The following is a 23,424-nucleotide window of genomic DNA, read 5'->3' as shown; positions in this document are numbered from 1 at the left end:
GTTTTTCCTTGCCCTCATGTAGGTTTTAGATCAGGGGATGGTGTCATAATAGTCTGTAGTTTGCAATAATCTGTGCAGCCCTTTGAGACACCTTGTGATTAAAGGGCTATACAAATAAACACGACATGACATTTTTATATTACTATGTGACAATCACATAAATAAAATACATATAAAGACACTTACATATATGTATAAAGAAAAATTATTTAAAAAATAATTCAACAAGAAACAGTTATATGTTACGCTTTCTTAAAATTGAAGACAAGGGATGGATTTTTTTCTTCGGAACATCTTCATTTATAAATGTTTTATTGTATTTTTATGCTCCCATACACATACACCATAATGTAATTTTAATCTTTTGAAGAGGACTATTTTATTTTGTATACAACAACATTTAGTAACGAGTGTTTTTCCAAACAATTTAAACTCGTGAAGTGAGATATTATGCCCTGTATTGTCTTTGTTATTGTTGTGCACTGGCGTCCTCAAGCGGTACGTGTGTGGCATCAGCTCGGACGGTTGGGGCTTTCTAAAATATGCCTGAAAGACCACTCTTACATACAAATGTATAAATATGAAACCCTGGTCATTTAAAACATGTATTTGTGTGTATGGCTTTTATGCTATTTATATGTTGTGTATATTAGCTGACACATTTCCACCTGAAACAATAAATATATTGTTTACAACATTAACACAATTATTCAACAGGCACATTCGGTCCCCCCTAGCTGTCAGGCTGCAGGAGTGTCGGTCGGGCGAGTGTAATTTATTTTCCCCTGTTTTGACCCGAAAATATTCGCCAAAATGTTCGAGGAGGCGAGCGAAGTGTTCGATAACATGTTCAAATACTCCTTTCCCCTCACGTTTATCGTGTTTATCCCCGCGGTGCTCATTTTAGTGGCTCCGCTGCCGGCCGAAGCCGCGCACGAGTTCACTGTGTATCGCATGCAGCAGTATGACCTGCAGGGACAAGCCTATGGTGAGACCACACGAATTTCCTTTTTTATTTTTATTTTTTAATTTAGTTGTTAAAAATTATACTTTTTTCCTGGCTTTAAAATGCTTCTACATAGGGTAAAATACAACATGTATCTAAGGTTACGTTTTTTTTCATTTTAAAATGTGTTGTGTTCGCTCGAGTTAGCCACTTAGCTAGCTATGCTAGTAGGCTTATTGGGAGCTTCGTTTCAGAATGTATGTACATTTCTATGTCAATTATTTGAAGCAACTATTTAACTATTAGTTATTTTCTTTCCACATCATTTTACAAGACGCTCAAGGTAAGTAACTAGCAACATGATGCGGCCACAGCACTGGATCTTAACGTCTTTTTTTGGTTTAGATCACTATTATTGTTTTATTTTTTTATGTATTTATTTCTATGGCGTTGTGATTTAATTTTTCTGAAGAGCCCTTTTCAGCAAAATATTTTGGGGTTGTTGGGAATAATAAATAACACTTTTTTGTATTTGAGGTTATTCATTTTTCGTATTGAGATAAAAAAATAAGTTAAATATCAAATAAAATGAGAAAAAAATACTTGATAAAGCAACATAACCTGGCTTTTATGATTACTTTTTTCCTTCCAATTAACTAGGGGAAAAAATACAAATATTACCGTGAATAAAATTCAGTAAAAAGTACCCACTATACCAGCAGAAGAAGCTGGCTTTTTTAATGGGGTTGTAAAATCTAGCTTTCTACCCTGGTCATATCCCTCGAGGGGGGTGACTGACAGCAAGACAAACACATACAAAAATAAAAAAGGAAAGAAGGAGCAAAAACACACATAAAAATGTGTGGACCATGGCCGACCCACATGCCCAAACACCCCAACAATTTAAGCACCTTGCCACCCAAGTTGGTCATGCCTTCGTCCCTCCAGATGAAACGGGACACAAGAAGGCGGCCATGTCACTCGGGGCAGGGTGACACAACACACTCTTCTGTTCAACAGCAGGGCCCGACAGCTTTCACTGGTTTACCCTTGCCGCATCATACGGGTGCCCTTCCCATCCCTTAGAACACGTCCAAACATCCCATTATCCTTTTACAACACTTCTCCACTCATTTCTATCACCAACAAGAGCTCTAACTTCCACTATATTTAGACCTCTTTCCTGCAGTGCACGCATAACACATTGCATCTACGTCAATCGTGGCTTTCCTCTTGGTCTCCTTCCATTGACTTCTGCTCTGTAGATCCTCTTCAACATTCGCTCCTCATCCATCCTCTCCATGTGTCCAAATTATTGCTACAATTTATCGCCCCCCAAAGCCACATAGTGATTTTATCAATGAATTCTCCAGCTTAATTACACATTTATCCACTCTCTCGCCAAATTTAATATTATTGGGAGATTTCAATATTCACATGGACAACCCCAACCTGCCACTCACCAGAGACTTCACATCCTGCCTGGAAAGCCTCGGGATACACAGCCTTATTGACTTCCCCACCCACATTAAAGGCCACACTTTGGACTTGGTCTGCTGCTCTGGCCTCTCTACTTCTAAGCCCACTGCCGATGTCTTTCCTGAATCTGATCATGTCCTCCTCACTTTTAACACCGTACTCTGTCTCTCTACTGTCAAAACCTCCCGTCTCATTTCTTTTCGTAATACCAAAAATATCAACATTGACACCCTCTGCTCCATTATTGACCGTTCCCCACCCCCAGAAGCTCTCTCAAGCCCGGATGACCTCACCACTCACTACAATGCCTGCCTCACAAATATTCTAAATTCTCTTGCCCCCCTGAAAACCAGGACTGCCTCATTCTCCACATCTGCCCCCTGATTTACACCCGCCCTTCGGTCAATGAAATCAAAGAACCGCCAACTCGAGCGACTCTATAAGAAAACCGGCCTCACCATCCATAAGGACATGTACATTACCCATACTGCTAAATACAAGGACCAAATTGCACAAACCAAATCCAGCTACTACTCCGGCCTCATCCTTTCCAACGAAGGAAATTCAAGAACTCTCTTCTCTGTCATGAACAAAATCCTCCAGCCACCAAATTCTCTCCCCCTCCACCTGTACTCCACAGCAACCTGCAACTCCATAATGGAGTACTTCAATCACAAAATCCTTAAGATTTATCACCAACTCCATCAAAACCTGTCTGCTCTCTCCCCATCTGAAATTCCTTCTCCTTGTCACTTCTTCTCCAGTTTTGCTCCACCCACGACTGCTGAATTATCCAACCTCATACTCAAATCCAAGCCCACCACTTGCCAGCTCGATCCCCTCCCTTCATCCCTTGTTAAATCCTGCCTCCCTTCCCTGCTTCCTCTCATATCTGCCATTATCCACTCCTCACTCTCTTCTGGTATTGTCCAATCACTTTTCAAAACCGCTGCTGTTACCCCTACGCTGAAAAAACATGGTGCTGACCCCAACAACTTTGACAACCTCCGCCCCATCTCCAACCTTCGATTTATTTCAAAAATCCTTGAAAAAACTGTTGCTGCTCAACTCCACTCGCACCTGTCCCTCCACTCTCTCTATGAGCCCTTTCAGTCTGGTTTCCGCCCCCGCCACAGCACAGAGACTGCCCTAATCCGTATTGTAAATGATCTCCTCATAGCATCTGACTCCAGTTTAGTCTCCATCCTCATCCTCCTAGACTTGAGCGCCGCCTTCGACACAATCTCTCACCCTATCCTCCTCAATAGACTCTCCTCCATTGGTCTCACCCATACTCCCCTCAGTTGGTTCCATTCCTACCTCACTGGCCGCACTCAGTTTGTCCAGCTGAAATCCTTCACCTCAAAGCTCTCCCTAGTCACCACAGGTGTTCCCCAGGGATCTGTCTTAGGTCCTCTTCTCTTCATCGTCTACCTCTTGCCTCTTGGTCATATCCTCCGCAAATTTAATATCCACTTTCACTGCTTTGCTGATGACACCCAACTCTACCTCTCCTGCAAACCAAACTCCATACTCCCACCTCCCTCCCTCACCTCTTGCCTTTCCGAACTCAAAACATGGTTCACAACAAACTTTCTTAAATTAAATGCCAATAAAACAGAATTCCTCCTTCTTGGCACCAAATCCACTTTATCCAAAGTAAACAATTTCTCTCTCAACATCGACAGCTCCTTAGTGTCCCCCTCCCCCCAGGTCAAGAGTCTGGGTGTCATCCTGGATAGCATGCTTACCTTCCACTCACATATCAACACCATCACCCGCACTGCTTATTTCCACCTCCGCAATATTACCAGACTCCGCCCTTCCCTCACCCCCCGCACCACTGCTATTCTCGTCCACAGTCTTGTCACATCCCGCCTTGACTACTGCAATGCTCTCCTTTTCGGCCTTCCTCAAAAGTCCCTCCATAAAATTCAGCTGGTTCAAAACGCCTCTGCTCGCATCATCACAAAAACATCTTCCCAGCAGCACATCACCCCCGTTCTCCAACAGCTACACTGGCTTCCTATTCAGCATCGCATCAGCTACAAACTAATCCTATATACATATATGGCCATTCATAACCTGGCTCCTCCTTACCTGTCCGACCTTCTCCAGGTGCACGTCCCCACTCGCTCCCTCAGATCCTCGTCCTCCCTCCGACTGTCAGTGCCCCCTGCCCATCTGAGCACCATGGGAGCCAGAGCCTTCAGTTGCGCTGCTCCCAAGCTTTGGAACAATCTACCTCCGGACCTCCAAAACTGCACACCTCTCTCCACTTTTAAGTCCCGTCTAAAAACACACCTGTTCAGGACTGCCTTCAACACATAGCTTCTCCATTTCCTATGTTTTTGTTGTTTTTATTGTTTTTATTTATTATTTCGCTTACAACTTTTTAAATTGTATTTTTTTTCATTGTCTGTACAGTGTCCTTGGGTGGCCTGAAAGGCGCTTTTAAATAAAATGCATTATTATTATTATTATTATTATTAAACCAAACGAGGACTCTCTTATCCACACGCTTGCTCAGTTCCACTACTACTCCAGTTCTGTCTCTCACAATTTCATTTCTCAATCCATCCAATCTTTTCACTCCTAACATACTCTTCAAACAATGTAATTTAATAAAAATTCCATCCAGCCATTATGCGCTGCCCCACTCCTTACCAGTGTCACAGGGATGCTGGAGCCCATCCCAGTCATCACCGGGCACTGGGCAGGGAACACCCTGAACTGGTTGCGAGACAGACAACTCACTCGCTCATTCAGAACTAGACAATTTCGACCAGCCAATTATCCTGACATGCACCTGAGTGCCTGGAGGGAAACTCACGCAGGCCCAGGGAGAACGTGTGAACTCCAAACGGGGAGGCTGCAGTAGTTCGACTTGAACCCTGGACCTCTGCACTGTGAGGCTGCACGCTAACCACCCAAACTGTGTATCATAATTGTTACTACTATTGTTACTAATGAATTACTTCCATTATTGTTGCCTGTTAAATTAAAGTGATTTTGTTTTAAACCATTTGGAAAAACATGTTTTTTCCCATTTCACTCATAAAAAAATCAGAAGAGAAATACTTTAAATATACCAAAAGAACGCAGCTTTTTTAAAACGTAAAACAATTTGTTTTTTTAGACCTATTTAAGACATTTATAGCCTTATGAATATAACAACTTCATGTGTTGTCAGTACTTTTATTTTCCAATAAAAAATTATTTATAAAAGTGGTCCGCGGGGCTGCACGATTTTGGAAAAAAAACTAATTGCAATTTTTCAGACCTGTATTGCAATTTTCATCCGATTTTCAATTTTAAAAGAAAAGTGCAGTTTCTGTTTTGTTTTGTTTCTTTTGCAGGTACTTAAACCTTGTATGCATGATCTACCAGGTCATACACTCCTCCATGAGTGGGGTTGATAACTAGTGGGGAAAAAATACTAATAGCATCATGTCATAACCGTGGTTTATGAGGAATACCTGGAATATGAAAATATTACAACTTTGTTTAATTTTAAAGATTTTAAAGAATAACAGCCATGGAGTCATTATTGACCCCACTTTTCCAACCAAGGGTTAATCATACTGTTGAGAAGCGAAGACGTGTCTGTATAATATCACCAGTCACTGCTCCTTTTGGAGTCTCAAATGGCCACTTATGGAAACATTTAAGAAATATTTGTAAAATACAGTGTAAAATAAGTTTTTCTGATTCTGATCAAATTTGACCTGGGACCAGGTAAGACCTCCCGCTATTGTTTTCCAGCTAAGATGGCCATGCTACACTTATCAGCAGGCATGTGAATGCAAAAAAATCAGGCCATCGACCCACTGCAATTTGCTTACCAGGAGAAGGTGGGAGTGGAGGATGCTACAGTATACATGTTACACCGATCCCTCTCTTACCTGGATAGGGCGAAGGGGGCTGTGAGGATTACATTTTTGGACTTCTCCAGTGCCTTCAATACCATACAGCCTCTGCTACTGAGTAGAAAACTGACAGAGATGGGAGTTAGCTCACACCTTGTAGAATGGATTACTGACTACCTGACAGGCAGACCCCAGTATGTGAAACAGGGGGGCTGTACATCGGACACTGTGGTTAGCAGCACAGGATCTCCGCAGGGGACCGTTCTCTCTCCGTTCCTATTCACTCTATATACATCGGACTTTAAGTACAACTCTGAGTCCTGCCATGTGCAAAAGTTTGCCGACGACACTGCGATCGTGGGATGTATCAGAAACGGGCAGGAGGAGGAGTATAGGAAATTGATTCAGGACTTTGTCCGATGGAGCGACGCAAACCACCTGCACCTAAACACCACCAAGACCAGAGAGATGGTGGTGGACTTCAGGAGAACCAGAACTCACCCGGTTCCTGTAACCATCAAGGGAGAATGTGTAGAATTTGTCCAGACCTACAAATACCTGGGTGTGCAGCTGGACAACAAACTGGACTGGACTGCCAACACAGAAGCTCTATGTAGGAAAGGGCAAAGCCGACTTTACTTCCTCAGAAGGCTGGCCTCCTTCAACATCTGCAAAAAGCTCCTGAAAATATTCTATGAGACAGTAGTGGCAAGCGCCCTCTTCTATGCGGCAGCGTGTTGGGGAGGCAGCGTCAAGAAGAAGGATGCCTCTCGTCTCAATAAACTGGCTAGGAAAGCGAGCTCTGTTGTGGGCAAAGAGCTGGACAGCCTAACAACAGTAGCTGAGAGACAAGCACTGAAAAAGCTGAGGTCAATCATGGACAATCCATCGCATCCACTACACAGCATTATCTCCAGACAGAAGAGCAGTTTCAGCGACAGACTGCTGTCACTGTCTTGTACTACGGACAGACTGAAGAGATCTTTTCTTCCTCATGCCATGAGGCTCTTTAACTCCACCCGGCAGAGTAAAGGCCCACATTAAACCACACCACCTACATTGGATATTACCGAATCTTACTGCAATATGTATTCTGTGTAGCACTATTTAGTTACTCTATATAACACGCTACAGTGGGCATTTGCACGTCACACTGGGTATTTGTATATTGTATTCTTTTGGCTTTTTTATTGTACTGTTCTCAGCTCAGGGATTCTGCTGGAAATGTGAATTTCCCTTAGGGGATGAATAAAGTATCTATCTATCTCTATCTATCTATCTAGAATAAAAAACATCTATTTCTGTGTGTTCCAATTTCAATTACTCAATGTTGGTAGCATTTGCAGTGATTATTTCAGTTTTAAGTGTTAACTTTCAAAAGAGACCAAAACGTCCATGTTCTCCAAACTGCACAACAACAGCATTCAATTTACTTTGAGTATGTCTTGGATTGGGATTTATGGTGAATTTTACGGGGTTAAACTTAAGTAAACAGCTCCCTCCTCTGGGGAGCTTTGTCGGGGTTGCTGCATATAGATCCTTGTAAAAACCACAGTGTTAAGCGATTACACGATCGCACTACGGGACATCACAATACCGATTAGATTTCGGTTAAGCGTTAAAAATAAGGTGTGTATACACAAATGTGTTGGCATAAATTGAGCCAGCTAATTTTACTTTCTGTGCGGCCCTGTTATTGCCAACCACTGATTTAAAGAATATTTTAAAAGTATTTTAATATGGACGCTTCTTCCTAAATGCCTTTACAATCTGACATACTTGTCCCCAGGTACTCGTAACGCCATCCTGAACACGGAAGCTCGCACGGTGGAGGCCGAGGTGCTAAGTCGCCGCTGCGTCATCATGCGATTGGCCGACTTTTCCTACGACAAGTATCAGAAAGCTTTGCGCCAGTCGGCAGGAGCTGTGGTCATCATCCTGCCGCAAAATATGTCCACTATGCCACAGGACATAGTGCAGGTACTCACATTCATTTTTTTCCCACTTGAATGCAGGGTTGGGCAAACTCCGGCTTTATAATCCAGCCATATGAACAAGAAGTAGGAAAAAAATATTGCTAAAATTGTTGTTTTGGGCCACTTATGTCCTCAGTGTTGCTTTGTGTACGGCATTGTCTACATTCAGATCATAAAAATATCATTTTATATTTTAATTTTAATATTTGTATTAAATTTATTTCACAATTATGTATCAAATGTCATCCATATTAACAAAAGCTAGTGCTTTAAAGGGTTTGTGATCAATTACTTTGCGTTTCGGAGTGTTTCAAAACCCATTTAATGAAATATTCTATCAATTGGGATGTAAGCCATTTAATTTCTAATTTACATATAAATGTCTGCACTTATGATTTTTCAAATCAGATGTTTTAATTTGGTCTGCTGAACAAAAACATATAAAAAAAAAAGTAATAAATGTTTTTGGTTGCCAATTTACTCCCCGGTGCTCCTATAGAATAGAGTAGAATATACTTTTATTGTCATTGTTACAAAATGGGTTGAACATATTGTGACATCGAATTTGGGCGTGGCACTCCAGTATCACATTTAACAGGACATTTATGTGGCCCTACTCCATAAAAATATATTTTTTACAAAGTACTTTGTACACTCATATTGCATGAGTAAGTCAATTTTTACAGATTTTTCTTTATTGTGCATTTTATTATGCTTATCAGAAAACACTGTCCAAAATGAGTTCTTAAAAAGGGGACATAGTATATTTTATAGAACATACTTTGCTTCCATTTCAACATGTTTTAATTGTGCAATTTTCACGATATGTATTTTTCATAATGCTTAAAGATAATTATCAAATGTCATGTAAACAAAACTCATTTTATAATTTGAAATTTTCATGCATATTAACAATTTTATGACTTAAAAAGGAGTCACCATATATGATATACAATTTGGGTGTTTAAACGACTTTGATGAAATAGTCAATTAAACAACAACTATAAAATGAAATGTAAGATTTACACATTCATTTCTGCGTGTATATTTTTATTCATTTTCATGCATATTAGAAAAATAATACGTCGTTTTTCCCCTGGCATTGCCATCAAGACTCCATATCGTTGGGACAAAAAAATCAAATGTTTTTTTATTTATTTCCTCTTGACCTGACTGTTCTGCCAGCTTTTGCAACTCAAAAATTATTTGCCAAATCTGAATATGATTTGAATCGATTTCATTTTTGGGGGGAAGCAATTCATGGAGCTGGAGCCAGAGATGTTGTCCACAGAGACCATCGTCCCTGTCTACTTCGCCATGGAGGATGAGGAGCTGTTGTCCATTTACACTCAAACCTTAACCTCCTCCTCGTCCCAGGGAGCCTTGTCTGCAGCTGAAGGTAAACACTCGTTATATGGGATTGATAGAAACAAATCGTGACTTTGAATGTTCTTTCGTTTTAGTTTTGCTTCACACGGCCACTGCCAACGGCTTCCAGATGGTGACCAGCGGCGCTCAGAGTAAAGCCCTGAGTGACTGGGCCATCACCAGCCTTGAGGTAATTCAGCCAATGGTTTTCCTTTTTTCTATCGCCACCTAAGACCTTGATTATTGTTATTTTAATTCCTTAGGGGCGGCTGACTGGTGTGGGAGGGGAAGACTTACCCACAATCGTGGTGGTGGCTCATTACGACTCTTTCGGCGTTGCTCCGGTACGTCCTACATTTTGCCGAATCGCCACAAGACAATAATGTCGTTTTTGTTTTCTTTTTGTTTTTTTGTTTTGTTTTTTGTGTTTAGTGGCTGTCTTATGGTGCCGACTCCAATGGAAGCGGAGTATCCATGTTACTGGAGCTTGCCCGTCTTTTTTCCAAACTTTATACCTATAAGAGGACACATGCTGGGTAAGCAAGAACTCAAGCAGATAAACTGTATTCAAAGGACACGAGAGAAAATATTTGTCTCTAACCATTTTGAAGCCGAGAGCAAGGTTTGATATGCATTTCTAAATGTAACTTATTATTACTATGTTCAGGGTTGGTATGGGTGCCTGAAATCCTTAAAAATGCTTGAGTTTTAATGCATTTTTATTCAAGGTCAGGTAAATGCTTAAATTTTGGTAAGTGCTTGAAAGTGCTTGAAATTATTTCCATTGCCGTGTTTCCTGGCAGAGAAATATAGGAAAAAAAGATTTTAAGTGCGTAAAAAGGACACTGATGGTGACTCTTGCACTCATTGTCGAGTTGTCATGTGAAGCGTTATTGACCCCTATTTGTCACATCCAAGAGGACAAGACTAGTCATGGGAATTCCGGCTTTTTCAAGAAGCCAGTCCCTTTGGCTCCCAAACAGCTCCTCAGATTTTATTTTTTTTCTGGGTTTGGTGTATTAATAATAATTTGTTATGGTTCACAGGGGATCTTTGAAAAACAAATGATATATAAATGGAAATATTCACAGATCTACATTTTTTTTGTAAAATTTAAATAATTTAAGCTTTTTACACTAAACAGATTTAAAGTCCAACAACAACACAAAATAGCTGAAAATGCAGAACAATAGAATACATTCAAAATATTAACCCTTCAGTGCTATAAATAATGCAAATAATGATAAAATGCAAAAAAAAAAACAATTTACAATTCTCTTTTAACCAATTTAAAAATATCTTCTGAAAATCACACAAAAATGTAAATTAAAATAAGTCAAACAAAAAGCAAAAGATCAGCAGTCTCTATGGTTGAAAGATTGATTGCACTCTGCTTCGAAGCAATTAATCATTAAAACGAGTCAAAATTTGCATAATTTGTCTACTTTTTATACATATAGTACTTTCTTTTTTGTCTTTCGTATTGAACTCCACTATTACACAACACCGACAGAGCCCTTTCTATGTTTGTAAACAAGTGTGACGTAGCCAAGCTGTGCGTGCATTGTTGAGGCAGAATGTCAGAATTAATGTCAGTTTATAAGAGCCCCATGACACAAAAAGATCGCTTGAAAAGTGCTGGAACTTGGCCACGAAAAAGGTGTACGAACCCTGTATGTTAATATTTTACTAACAGGTTGTAATTATCCTAATCGGAAATAAAATGGGTACTGATCATGTCGGTGATTTCTCATGACATTTTTAGGGTCAAGTTTCCAGAAAATTCAATGACCCATTACTAGTGAGCCATTTTCGGAGTTGGTCCGCGGGCTACTGTTCTTTGGGGTCACCAACGTGTTTATTCTATTTTTTCTGAGCAACCGAAATGCTTTTTCTAAAAAAAAAAAATCACTCAGAAGATTGGGTTAGTTTGTTTAAAAGAAACTCAACAATGGAATTGCATGTTTTTTTTTTATGGGAACAATACACCCGAAATATTGCGTAATTTCGTTTTTAAGAAACAACCCTAAAACGGTGTATTTGTATTTCTTAGAAGCTCCCAAATTTTATGTTTGTATATTTTTTAGCTTTTGTTTTTTTAGGTGCATTATCTGACTACTAGATCTTGCTGTATGGTGTTGTGCAACCAAAAACGAGTGTTAAAAAGCACAGGGAAGAATACAAACTATGGAGACACAAAGTGACCAAAATGCACAATTTTACTTCTCTTTTTTTTGTCCAGCCTTGTTGAGTTTTTTTGTGGACCTGTAGTAGCCAGGTGGCACACCATTATGTTAATTCATATGTTCTATAAAATAAATGCAAATTTCTTGACCCATTAACATTTAATAAAAAGGAAACTTTATGGTAGTTTGTGTATTTTTTTCTTTTTATCCTTTTTTTCATCATTAGAAGGCGCTAACAATATACACTAACCCTTTAGGTAGAAAACATCCCAGAAAGTTGCACCACATCAATTAAAATGATGAGTTGGTGCATTTTTGACCAACGTAGATTCATATTCAAGTATTCCAGAGGATTAATGTCTTGCTGTGTTCAGATACAACTTGCTGTTCTTCGTTTCTGGCGGCGGGAAATTCAACTACCAGGGAACCAAACGCTGGTTAGAAGACAACTTGGACCACACAGGTAATTTTTAAAATTGTACCTCCCTCAACTTTTCTTCTAACATTACCACACTTGAAAATTTAAATTCTCTATGCTGGTAGACTCGAGTCTCCTCCAAGACAACGTGGCCTTCGTGTTATGTCTGGACACATTGGGCAACGGAGATGCGCTCCACCTTCACGTGTCCAAGCCCCCTAAAGAAGGATCTCCTCAGCACCAATTCCTCCGAGAGCTGGAAAGTGTAAGATGGATATTCTATCGTGTTGCACGGCTGTCATTCCGCCGTGCCGAGAGGTGTTCCGAATCTATTGTCCTCCGTTCCCTAGGTGGCGGCCAGCCAGTACCCGGGCCTGAAGTTCTCTATGGTCCACAAGAAAATCAACCTGGCCGACGACACGCTAGCGTGGGAGCACGAGCGTTTCGGCATCCGCCGGCTTCCGGCCTTCACGCTCTCGCATCTTCCCTCGCATCGCCTGGCCCGGCGCTCCAGCATCATGGACGTGCGGTCAGTGTCTCGCTACGGCGAGGGAGAGCCCCCTGCTGGGTGGGTTCGTCATTGCATCAGGAATGCTAGCTTTACAGCAGTTGATGATATTTTGTCCTCAAAACATTTCATGATTACTGTATTTTCCGGACTATAAGTAACCCCAGAGTATAAGTCGCACCAGTCAAAAAATTTACAATTAAGGAGGAAAAAAAAATTATGTTGTAATCTGGGTAAAATTTATTTAATAATATTTAACACCCCAAAACATGCACGTGTTCTACAATGGAAATTGAAAATAAAATGGAGAAAAACAGACTGAATACATTCGTACGGTATACAAACGTAACGTAACATGATTGACATGCCTGTTAATATCAGTAATGACAAAACATATTATTCAGATAAGTGTAGCATATGGAACATGTGTACCAAACCAGCAGTCATTAAATCCTAAGAAATTTTTATCCCCTAGGTCAGACCTGGGCACTCCGGTCCTGGAGGGCCATACGTCCTGCCAGATTTTGAAGTTTGCTCTTCTTTAACTCAGGTGATACAAATGATAACCTCGTTAGCAAGTGCTCGTTAACGATACTGGTGATTGGAATCACCTGTATTGGATCAGAGAAACCTCAAAACTCATGCAGAACATACGGCCCTCCAGGACCGGCGTGCCCAGGTCTGCCCTAGGTCATAGTAGCTTATGCTATGCTAACTCTTCCGCCGCTATGTCACTTAGGTCAGGCGTCATTTGCGCTTTGTTTCTGCTTTTCAGATGCACATTCCATTATTTGCAGCTTTGAATCTGCAGAATATGGTTTTCTTTTCGGTGCCATTTTTTTCAGTTGTTTTTATGAGTTACCGGTGTGTGCCAAAAATACCACCCAGCCCGACACCTGTCGAGTGAAATGCTCCACCCTAGCATACGTCCGTCGCACAATTGTCACAAAAATGACTTTGTAACTATTTTTTCAGGGAAATACAACCGTTAAGCACAGAGCATTTCTTCATTTCATAGAAATACATTTTGAACAAGTTCAAATGTTTTACTTTGGCGAAATGACGCCATATCATCTGAACCTTTGTGTCCAGATTGGTAAGAAAAGGGAGATAACACGGCAAGGTTGAAATCATCAACACAGACGTAGAGTGCCCTCTTGCGGTTTAGTGTGAAAATAAAATGTGACCCGCTAATAATGTGTTATTAATTTCTTAGAAAAGTCGCATCCGGACTTTAAGTCACATTCTCAGACAAACTATGAAAAAACTCTGATTTCCAGTCTGTAAAATATGTTACATATTATTCATGTCATAACATCATAAAAACCCCAGTGTGTATTTTATGGTGATCCCTAGTAGTTTAAAAATATTTAATTACTTAATGGTTCAAATAATGAGCAAAAAGACATGTTCTATCTCATTACCATTATTTTAGGTTTAGCAATCAGAAAATGCACTACGCAACTTGACGAAGATAACATTCTTACTACTACGGAAGACCATTTTGCGAAAGTTAATGCCCTGATGGTGTTTGTTACGTCTTAACAGCCACTTAACGCACACAGTAGAGCCCTGCATGAATGGCATCTTCCAGTTTTTCCCCACTATTTCCTTCTTTAGCCACTCATGTTAGCAAATGGGCTTCAGGCTATGACTTGCTGCTACCTGCTTTCTTCTGTTTCCTTCTCCAGCAACCCATGTTAGCCACTGGGCGGCAGGCTATGGCTTGCCGCAAGCCATTATTGTTATTGTTAACTTCTGCCACTTCCTTTTTAAGTGTTGTTTACCTTGTACAGCTGTTGATGCAAGCTAATGTTGTAGAATTTTGTCATTCAGGTTCCCAACACTTAACACAATTATTTTACTTGCCCTTTTTAGTAGCGTTTTCCATTAGTTGCTAAACTCACCCACTTACACAAGTTCTGACCAACTACAACTATTAGCTCTTTTCAGCCGCTCCAGGTGTATCTAGCTCACGTAAATTTTGTCCTGTGGTATGTTTCAGGCTTCTGTAGTGTCGTCTTCAAATTCACATACTTCAGCTCCATTTGAAGCTAAGCATTGAATTATTACACACTGTCACTTTTTGGGTTTTCTGTTCGATATGCTAATATTTTTTCCTATTTTGACGGGTAAACCTTACCCTATTCCCTGATTTTTGTTTTAAATATCATGATTTAAAGTATGTTTTTTGATAAAATATCACATATGTGTCTTGTATGTTCCAGGCCACACGTAGACACAGAGAAGCTGCGCAGGAATACCAAAGTGGTGGCCGAGGCTCTTGCCCGAGTCGTCTACAACCTCACAGAAAAGGTAAGAGCGAGTTTTTTGTTTCATGTCCTCACTACTTGTCAACTCACTGGTTTCTCTTCTCAGGGCTCCCCCAGCGACCTGGACATCTTCACCCAACAAATGGTGAGTGGCAAATAGCACCCAAGTGCGACTTTTGCTCAGATGTGACGCATAGGTGCCGTCCAGCAGGTGCAAGAGGAGCACCTTTCAGCCGTGGTGGACTGGTTGACGGCCCAGCCGAGAGCCGCCCAACTGGTGGACAAAGACAGCAGTGTGCTAGCCACTTTGGAGTACCACCTGGGGCGCTACCTCAAGGATGTCAAGAAGCATTATGTCAAAGCTGACAAAAGGTAAACTAGGGTTCCCGCATATCTTTGAAACGCCCTAAAAGGCATTGAATTCATTATAATAAAAATAAGGCCTTAATTGTCATTAAATATCTTAAATCCAATTTTCGAAAGTCGTAAAGATGTAAACACAAAGATTTAGGATTTCTCAATCGTCCACATCTAGGGAGTACAAAGTTCTTTGTTGTTTTTTCAAGTATGTGTTTTAATGAAGCTACACTAAAAATTGGTCATGTAGCCGTGTAATGTTTTTACACTGGACCAAAATGTCATTTATCATGCAAAATGATTAACATTCTTCATGGATGTAGCAGAAACGATCTTAGGAATTAGTAGTTATCTGCCAGTTTTAACTGCGGTTCCACGAAGTACTGTAAACATCATTTTTATTCATCATTTTTATTCATTGTTTTTATTTTTTTTGTTTCAATTGTTAGCTTGGCCTGAAATTGGATTTCAAAAGGCATTTAAAAAAGTCTTAAAGTTTTGAATTAAACTTACCTTAAGGTGTAAGAACCTTGTAAACGCACACAGTTCATTAGAGGTAAGATCTTGGGTCTGAAACCAAACCAGCATAAAATGTCAATCATTAAGTCAAGCCGGGCTTCTGTTTCACCGTTTTATTTTATATTTTTGGTGTTTTTTTTCCTTTCCCGAGAATCTGCACAGAATGTACTTAATTTTACTCAAGTAATTTTTTGAATGACTACCTTTTACTTCTATTTGAGCGATATTATTCTAAAGTAATTGTACCTTTACTTGAGTAACACGCTTAAAGGCGCGGCACTTTGCTGCCACGCGTACTTCGGCGCCCGCATTCTTCAGCTCACTTGATTTGAAGAACAAAGCCCGGAGTAAACTCGAAGATGCACCTCAGCACTGGATTTTTCAGCCGAAGAAGGCACGGCGCCAAATCGCAGATTCAAATCAAACCAATCTGGCTGGTTCGGGCTTTTATACCCGAGGGCTGGATTTTTTTAGGCCCGATCTTACCTCTACAATGCATACAACACAGGCTAAATATGGGCACGGGCTCTTGCGTGTTCTCGTCAGTTTCCTTGTAACTCATTTTTTCAGTTCATAATCAATTCCATTTCAGAATTTTCACAATAAAATGCCTGTTTGTCTTATGTTTTACACATTTTATTGATGTTCAAGAGAAAAAGACAGAGGGATAGTAAAAGAAAGAAACCTCAGAAACTGTAAAATATCATCACGATTTACAGGGTTGTCATCTCAAGCTGCCCACTACTGTTGCATCCAAGAGTACAGGTTTATCAGACTGGTCATGGAAATTCTTGCTCTTTTTTGGAAATTGTCTCTTTTGGCTCAGCTCCCAAATGGCTCCTCAGTTGTTGTGTTTTTATCAATAATAATAAAACCAAATTTTTAAGTAGTCAGTCATATATTTTGTTTTGCTGGGATCCATGCAAAACACATAAAAAATACATTAACATGTTCACAGATCGGTCCAAAACAATTATAAAATACAAAACAATTGTATTCTTTTACACACTGAACAGATTTAAAGTTGTACAACAACACAACATCCCTGACAATGCAAAACAATAAAATATAAATAAAAAAATATTAACCCTTTAGTGCTATAAATAAATGATAAAATGGGAAAAAGCTAACTACCTGTATTTACAATTTCATTTCAACCCATTCAGACAGAATTTCTGAAAGAAACTCGAAAAATATAGATTAACATAAGTAAAACAAGCAAAAATCAGCAGTCTGTAGGATTGAATGCACTCTGCTTTGGAGTAATCAATGTCTTTAAAATGAGTCCAAATTAGGTTATTTTCCTGCTTTTTATACTTAAAGTACTTTCTTTGTTTTTTTTGTTTTTTTGTCTTCCGTATTGAACTTTATTATTACATAACACCTATAGAGCTTTTTCAGTGTTTGTAAACAAGTGTGACGAACCGAGGCTGCGTGTGCATTGTTGAAGCAGAGCGGTAGAATTCATGTCAGTTTATAGCAGCCAATTGACACAAAAAGTTCGTAGATCATACATAGGAACAGCATGAATTAGCACATAGTATGTGCTAGCAGCAAGATAGTGACTTTATTGTAGTCATCAAAGCCAACAAAAAAAGCCCGTTCTTTAGATGGACACTGGATTGAAAAATTGAAAGGTTGGTCTTGAAATTGCTTGAATTTTGCAATGAAAAAAGTGTGCCGACCATGGATTTAAACAATGTGATAATTTCTTATTGACTAACAAATGATTGGTATAATGATATGAGATATGATGTTTTGTTTTGCTGACTGATAAAGGAAACGTCCAAAGTAATTTTGGGGACGAGATTCTTAAAAAGCCTTTGGCTTCAACCTGTGATCCTTTTTTTCCCAGGTAATTTGTTCATTTTGTGAATTTTTTTTTTTTTGCAACATGATTGAAAATAAAAAAAAGAAACGAGAAAATACAACACAAATTCAATATGGCCCCCTGCGTTTCGTATCATTTAATTTGTTGCGTTTGTGTGTCTTGCAGAGATCCAGAGTTTGTCTTCTATGATCAGCTCAAGCAGACCATGAATGCTTACAGGTAAACTCAAAAGGCCTGTGTAAAAACATTCAATGTGTTAGGGGAAAAAATGATATGATAAATTTAGCGTTTGCCAAATCGTTTGAATTAGTTATCTGACTCCATTAACCAAACACAAACTTTATTCTCCTAACACTGCGTGCTTTTTTCTTGATTTTTGGGAAACATACTGACAAGAGACAGGCTATTTTCACACGGGGGCAGATTTATTTTCTTAATGTATTATTTCTTAAGTGAATTCCATCGAATCTTGCCGAATTATTGTCGAATAAGTCTAATTAGTCTTGTCGAGCCTCCCATCTCCCGTTCTCCGATCCCTTCTGTCGCTTCCGTGTTCCGTTTTTTTTTGACACGTCGGGGCATCGGTCACACCCGTTGGGGCGTGCCGACTCCTCCCCTGGGGCGGGCCAGGAACTCCTCCCCCCATGGGTGCGCCTCCGCATCCTCCTCGCCGGAAAACGCCGCCACGTCTAGAGGGCTCAAAACAATAAAGCTTATCAGAAACCTCGTCTCCTTTTCCCGCGTCACCTCTTGTCCTCGTTCTCGTTATTATGTAAACATAATTCTTGTCCAGGCCATACTGACCCCAAGCCCTGAATCCCTGTGAAAAATCCCCACTGCATTCAGCCAAAATTTAATTTATCTCATCTCATTAGCCGTACCGCTTATCCTCAGTAGGGTCGCGGGGGGGGCTGGAGCCCATCCCAGCAATCATCGGGCAGTGGGCAGGGGACACCCTGAACTGGTTGCCAGCCAATCGCAGGGCACACAGGGACAGACAACTCATTCGCTCATTCATACCTAGGGACAATTTGGACCGGCCAATTCACCTGAAATGCATGTCTTTGTAATGTGGGAGGAAACCGGAGTGCCCGGAGGAAACCAGCGCAAGCACAAGGACAATTTAATTTATATTATATTAAATCCCTTTTAGTCAATTAAATAAGATAAAAAAATCCTTCAAATGTACAATTGGAATACAGTAACCCCTCGTTTTTCGCGGGGGTTGTGTTCCAAAAAGAACCCGCGACATTCAAAACCCGCAAAGTATAATTCTTTATTTACCTATGAAATACTCTATTATACATTGAAAACAAGTCAAGTCATTTTTATTTGTATAGCCCTTAATCACAAAGAGTCTCAAAGGGATGCACAAGCAACAAACCCTATATTACAGGCTCTAACATTTATTTAAAAAATAAAAGTACCACACTTTATCAATGTATTTTATTTCTTGACAAATAAAATTAGTCAAATTATGATTTTAAAAATCTTTTATATTTCGCTATTGTACTCCTTCAAGTCAAGTCATGTTTATATGTAAAATAAATCAAATGGAAGATTGGAATACAAAAAGGGGTTGAGATGAGAATATTCCAAACAACAAATAAAAGTAAATAAAAATACAACAAAACTGCTAAACCTGCTCTCCAGACAAGGCTAATCCATATCAGTTTCATCTCTCTGTGTGGCGATAGATGATATGATAAAATCTATGAAATGATAATTATGCCAGAGCCTGTGTCCCATATCAAGATAAATATACGACTTAAAATATGTCTTCCTCCTTTATTTAAATCGTTGAGGCGCATTTTGACTGTCATTCTGGTCCTAAATAATGCTTATAAAACAAGGTGCAAGCAAACTTCTTTTGTAAAAATGTCACAAAATATTGAAAATAAGGATACCGCCATATGCGTTGGGTTAAATCTTGTTTTGTGGGTTTTCATCTTTAGGTGTCTCAACAATTGACATAGATTGTCTAGTGAGCTTCCATATAAAGGATTAGTTAGCGATTTACAGACACAACATGGTCTGTTGGTGTGACATATTGACTCTAAACTGTAGTTAAAATTGTTTCCTAAATATAATAGACCAAACCCTATGTATTGTTTCTATTTCACATGTGTGATAAATGCCTCTGCACTGAAAAATTGCTCAAGTTCTATCTGACCCCTTTGTGTAAATTAAGTATGATTGGTTGGCTGGTTTAGGCACCTGCGCAGAATAAGCACCTTTCTATGGGAACCGGATTTTGGCAAAAAAATCTCAATTTTGCTCTCAAAGGGAATTATGCCCTTATGTTATGAGTGTGATGATATTATTTTTGGGCAGTTTTGTTTGACAGGCCCCATTAAAAATTAACGAAAGATTAATTCTGAATATTTCAAAACTATCCATTTTACTTCAGATGATATTTTGTTGCTATCATGTGTACGTTAATGGAAAACAGGTGTGGCGTAAAAATGCTTTTACCTTTAGCACAGTGGTTCTTAAGTAGTTTGACCTCTGGAACTTTTTTTAATTCTAACTTCTAAAGAAAGAAGGCAATTGCACCTCCACTACACTAGGCAGCAGTGGCGCTCTTATTGGCAATGTATTTTTTACATTTAAGCTCCACACCATGCAAATCACACAGAGTAGAATCCTTGAGAATGAAGTGTAGGTACAAAGTGGAGCAGACCTTCAAGTGACCTATTAAGAAAAACCTGGATGAGGAGACAGATGTCTTGGGGGGTGGGTGTGGTGGCTTTTGGTGGGTATTTTTTTAAGGGTTATTGTTCTATCTTCTTTGTTCATCATCCATTATCCGTTATTGGTCAGCCCACAATATGCTACAAAGCCCAGGAGCCGGGACTCTTACTCTCAGCCAAAAGACCAAGCTAAGGTCCTAGCCTTAAAACCTTGCTGCGATCATTGCGAATGCACCGTTCCCGGAGGTACTGCAATACCGGGCCGATGCGTGGAGTGGACAGAGCAGGGTCTTGGGGGAACGTGAGAGGATTTCTTCTTCTTAAAGGGGGCGTGACAGAAAAGAATTAGGAAGCGCTGCTTTAGCATGTGGAAAAGTTTATCTTTGTGGGTGTTAAAAAGCTTTTCCTTCTTTTGTGGGTACAGAGCATTTTGTTGACATGATGGCTTTTAGAGAAACGCGATTTGGAACGTTGTCACACAGGCAGTTTTGGGTGGAAAAGGGGCGGTGTGACTGTTTAGCCAATCAGAACGCGAGAACACAATCCGCGGAGTATCGAAACTGTAAAAGGTAAACTGCGACACACGCAGGGATTTACTGTATAGTAATAATTATTTTCTGCCGGACTAGAGTCAAGCCAGCCATCTTTGACCTGCTGCTGGCTGTCTGCATCGCTGCCTACCTGGGCGCCATGTACCTCGCCATCCAAGTAAGACACGCCCATCTCCGAAATCAGTCATAAAAGACCAAAAATGGACTTAAATGTATTACTTTTTTATTTTTTTGCCCTTTCCCACCAGAACTTCAGCTTGTTATACAGCGTGGCACGACGAGTTACCCAAGCCAAAGTCAAGGCCAACTAAAGCCCGGACATGACAGCTTCCACAAACTCTTTTTCTCTCTTTTGGTGTTTTTCTTTCTTGATGTGACTTTGTGTCCGTGCCACCCACTTGAAAATCTGCATGCTGTCTGACATAGTTTGACACACAAGCCCTGCCCTCCTCAATCTCAACTTCAACGCACTGATGTCAATGGCAGCTGAACAGGTACGAGTGTGTCTGACCAGTTTTCTGCTTTTCTCTCAACGTTGCAACCCAGAGTAAGCGAAATCTTTTGATTTATAAAAACAAACACCCCACTTTCGGTGCCACCAACATCTATTCATGTCGAAGCCTTGTTCAATTGAAGTTGGAATGAAGAATTTTTGACGTTGTCTGGAACCTTTTGGAAATAACTAGCAATCCAGACAATCCTTAAACTAGTGAGTAAGAAAAAAATAAAGACTGCTAAACCTTGATCAAATTCAGTGCCACTCACGGCTATATACTTCAAAGCCTTGTTCAATTGAAGTAGGCAAAAAGTACCCTATTTATATGTGTATAAATAATAATGAGTATAATGCACTATTTTTTGTCACAGTACTAGAGACAAATGTTCATTTGTTGAGCATATGACATGTTACAATGACAATAATTCATTGTCATTGTAATATGTGGAAATGCACAACAAAATTAACATTCGTCTCTGGTACTGTGACTAAATATAGTGTGATAATGAGATAAAAGCCAGATTTCTGCGCTCTCTCTCTGCGGTGAACCGGGTTCGAATCCCTTTAAAACCAATGGTTTGCGGTAAATCCTTGTGTATAATTGCACCCAAACTATGAATATTTTTTCTCAGTAAATAAAAAAGGGTTTTATACATAAATATGTTATTTTGGAACATCTTGATAATAAATACAATTCAAGCGTAAGCTTTATCTAGTTATTTTTATTAAAAGAAAAAACAAGCCTGTCTTATAACACATTTAGTGACACTGACAGTTGTAGACTCTTTAAAATGATGAGGTAAGATGCATTTTTAAAACCATCTGGAACCTCTTTGAAATAATTAGAAAACCTGTGTGAGCTAAGTTTAGTGATTTCTATTTTTTTTAACCACGCCCAACATTAAAGATGTTCAGTGCCACCAATAGCTATAGCCATCAACCCCTTATTCAAGAAGTATTTTTGACATCGTTTGTAACGTCTTGAAATACCTAGCATTACAGAGTAAGCAGAATGTAGTAATTTATATCAATGAATAAAAAACACTCCCAACCTTGATTGAAAACATTCAGTGCCACTGACGGCTGTAGACGTCAGACTTTCAATTTGAGTTTTTCTATGAAATTAAGCAAGCAGCGAACGAGTTAATCTTCGAACGTAATGTGAAGTAGCGAGTAGGTCAACTTGAAGTCTTATTGAGACCTTAAAAGCCACAAGTCCGATTTCTTGTCTAATCACCTCTTGATAAATGCCTTTTTTTTCTTTTTGCGTCTTTGTTATCGCTACGTGACCTTTCAACGTGAATTCACGTGTTGTGTCATGTGGGCACGGCTACACTACGTCTTAAAAATGCAAAATCGGCGATATAAGATCAATTAAAAAAAAAAAAAAAAAAAAAATATATATATATATATATATATATATATATATATATATATATATAAATAATGTGTGCTAAAGATGATCTCTCCCCGATTCGGTGTGTATTACCGCATGTTTTGTCTATCCCCGAATCCGAAACCACATTCTCCTGACCGTTAATTTATTACACTGAAACCTGAATTTCAGGATGAAAAAAATATTAAAAAAACAACTGGAATTACTTCAGGTTTTTTGGTTTTCCTGTTGAATTCGTATTATATACAGTATATATATATAATATATACACACACACACACACACATATTATGCTGTTTCATCAATGAGACAGTATTCAAATACAGAGACATTTGCACTTTGGTTCAGATTGATGTCTGTGTGAGTTGTCAATTCTTGAGTCATTGGTACCTGGTTTTTACATTTTTATTTTGATTAAGAAATGTAAAAGACCATTTTGTCCAAGTATTTAAATAGGGACATTTGCTATCACTTTTTCAAATTGATATTAGTAGGAATCTTTGAAACTTGCGTTAGTGATACTAATTTTTAAGTTTTGATACCTGAAGTTTATTTTGA

At 39.4% G+C, this 23,424-nt stretch overlaps 1 protein-coding gene across 5 annotated transcripts; it reads left to right on the top strand.

The window, feature by feature from the left end:
* The first annotated feature begins 727 nt into the window (after positions 1–727).
* ncln (nicalin) lies at positions 728–23,071 on the top strand. 5 transcript variants are annotated; one of them, XM_088349839.1, is made up of 15 exons: positions 728–988; positions 8,084–8,274; positions 9,525–9,669; positions 9,734–9,828; positions 9,902–9,982; positions 10,071–10,174; positions 12,199–12,287; positions 12,368–12,507; positions 12,593–12,771; positions 14,979–15,066; positions 15,130–15,168; positions 15,235–15,395; positions 17,896–17,949; positions 21,053–21,131; positions 21,223–23,071. In XM_088349839.1, the coding sequence occupies exons 1-15, from the start codon at positions 814–816 to the stop codon at positions 21,283–21,285; spliced, it is 1,683 nt and encodes a 560-aa protein (XP_088205965.1). In that variant the 5' UTR covers positions 728–813; the 3' UTR covers positions 21,286–23,071. The 5 variants fall into 5 exon arrangements, with proteins under 5 accessions (XP_088205965.1, XP_088205964.1, XP_088205963.1 ...); XM_088349838.1 differs by having other exon boundaries at positions 15,232–15,395; XM_088349837.1 differs by having other exon boundaries at positions 12,593–12,810.
* Positions 23,072–23,424: the final 353 nt, after the last annotated feature.

Source organism: Urocampus carinirostris, chromosome 12, assembly GCF_059441175.1.
Source record: "Urocampus carinirostris isolate Australia breed hairy pipefish chromosome 12, RoL_Ucar_1.0, whole genome shotgun sequence".
Taxonomy (NCBI): domain Eukaryota; kingdom Metazoa; phylum Chordata; class Actinopteri; order Syngnathiformes; family Syngnathidae; genus Urocampus; species Urocampus carinirostris.
Note: the sequence above shows the minus strand (reverse complement) of the source record. Positions and strands in the feature narration are given on the sequence as shown.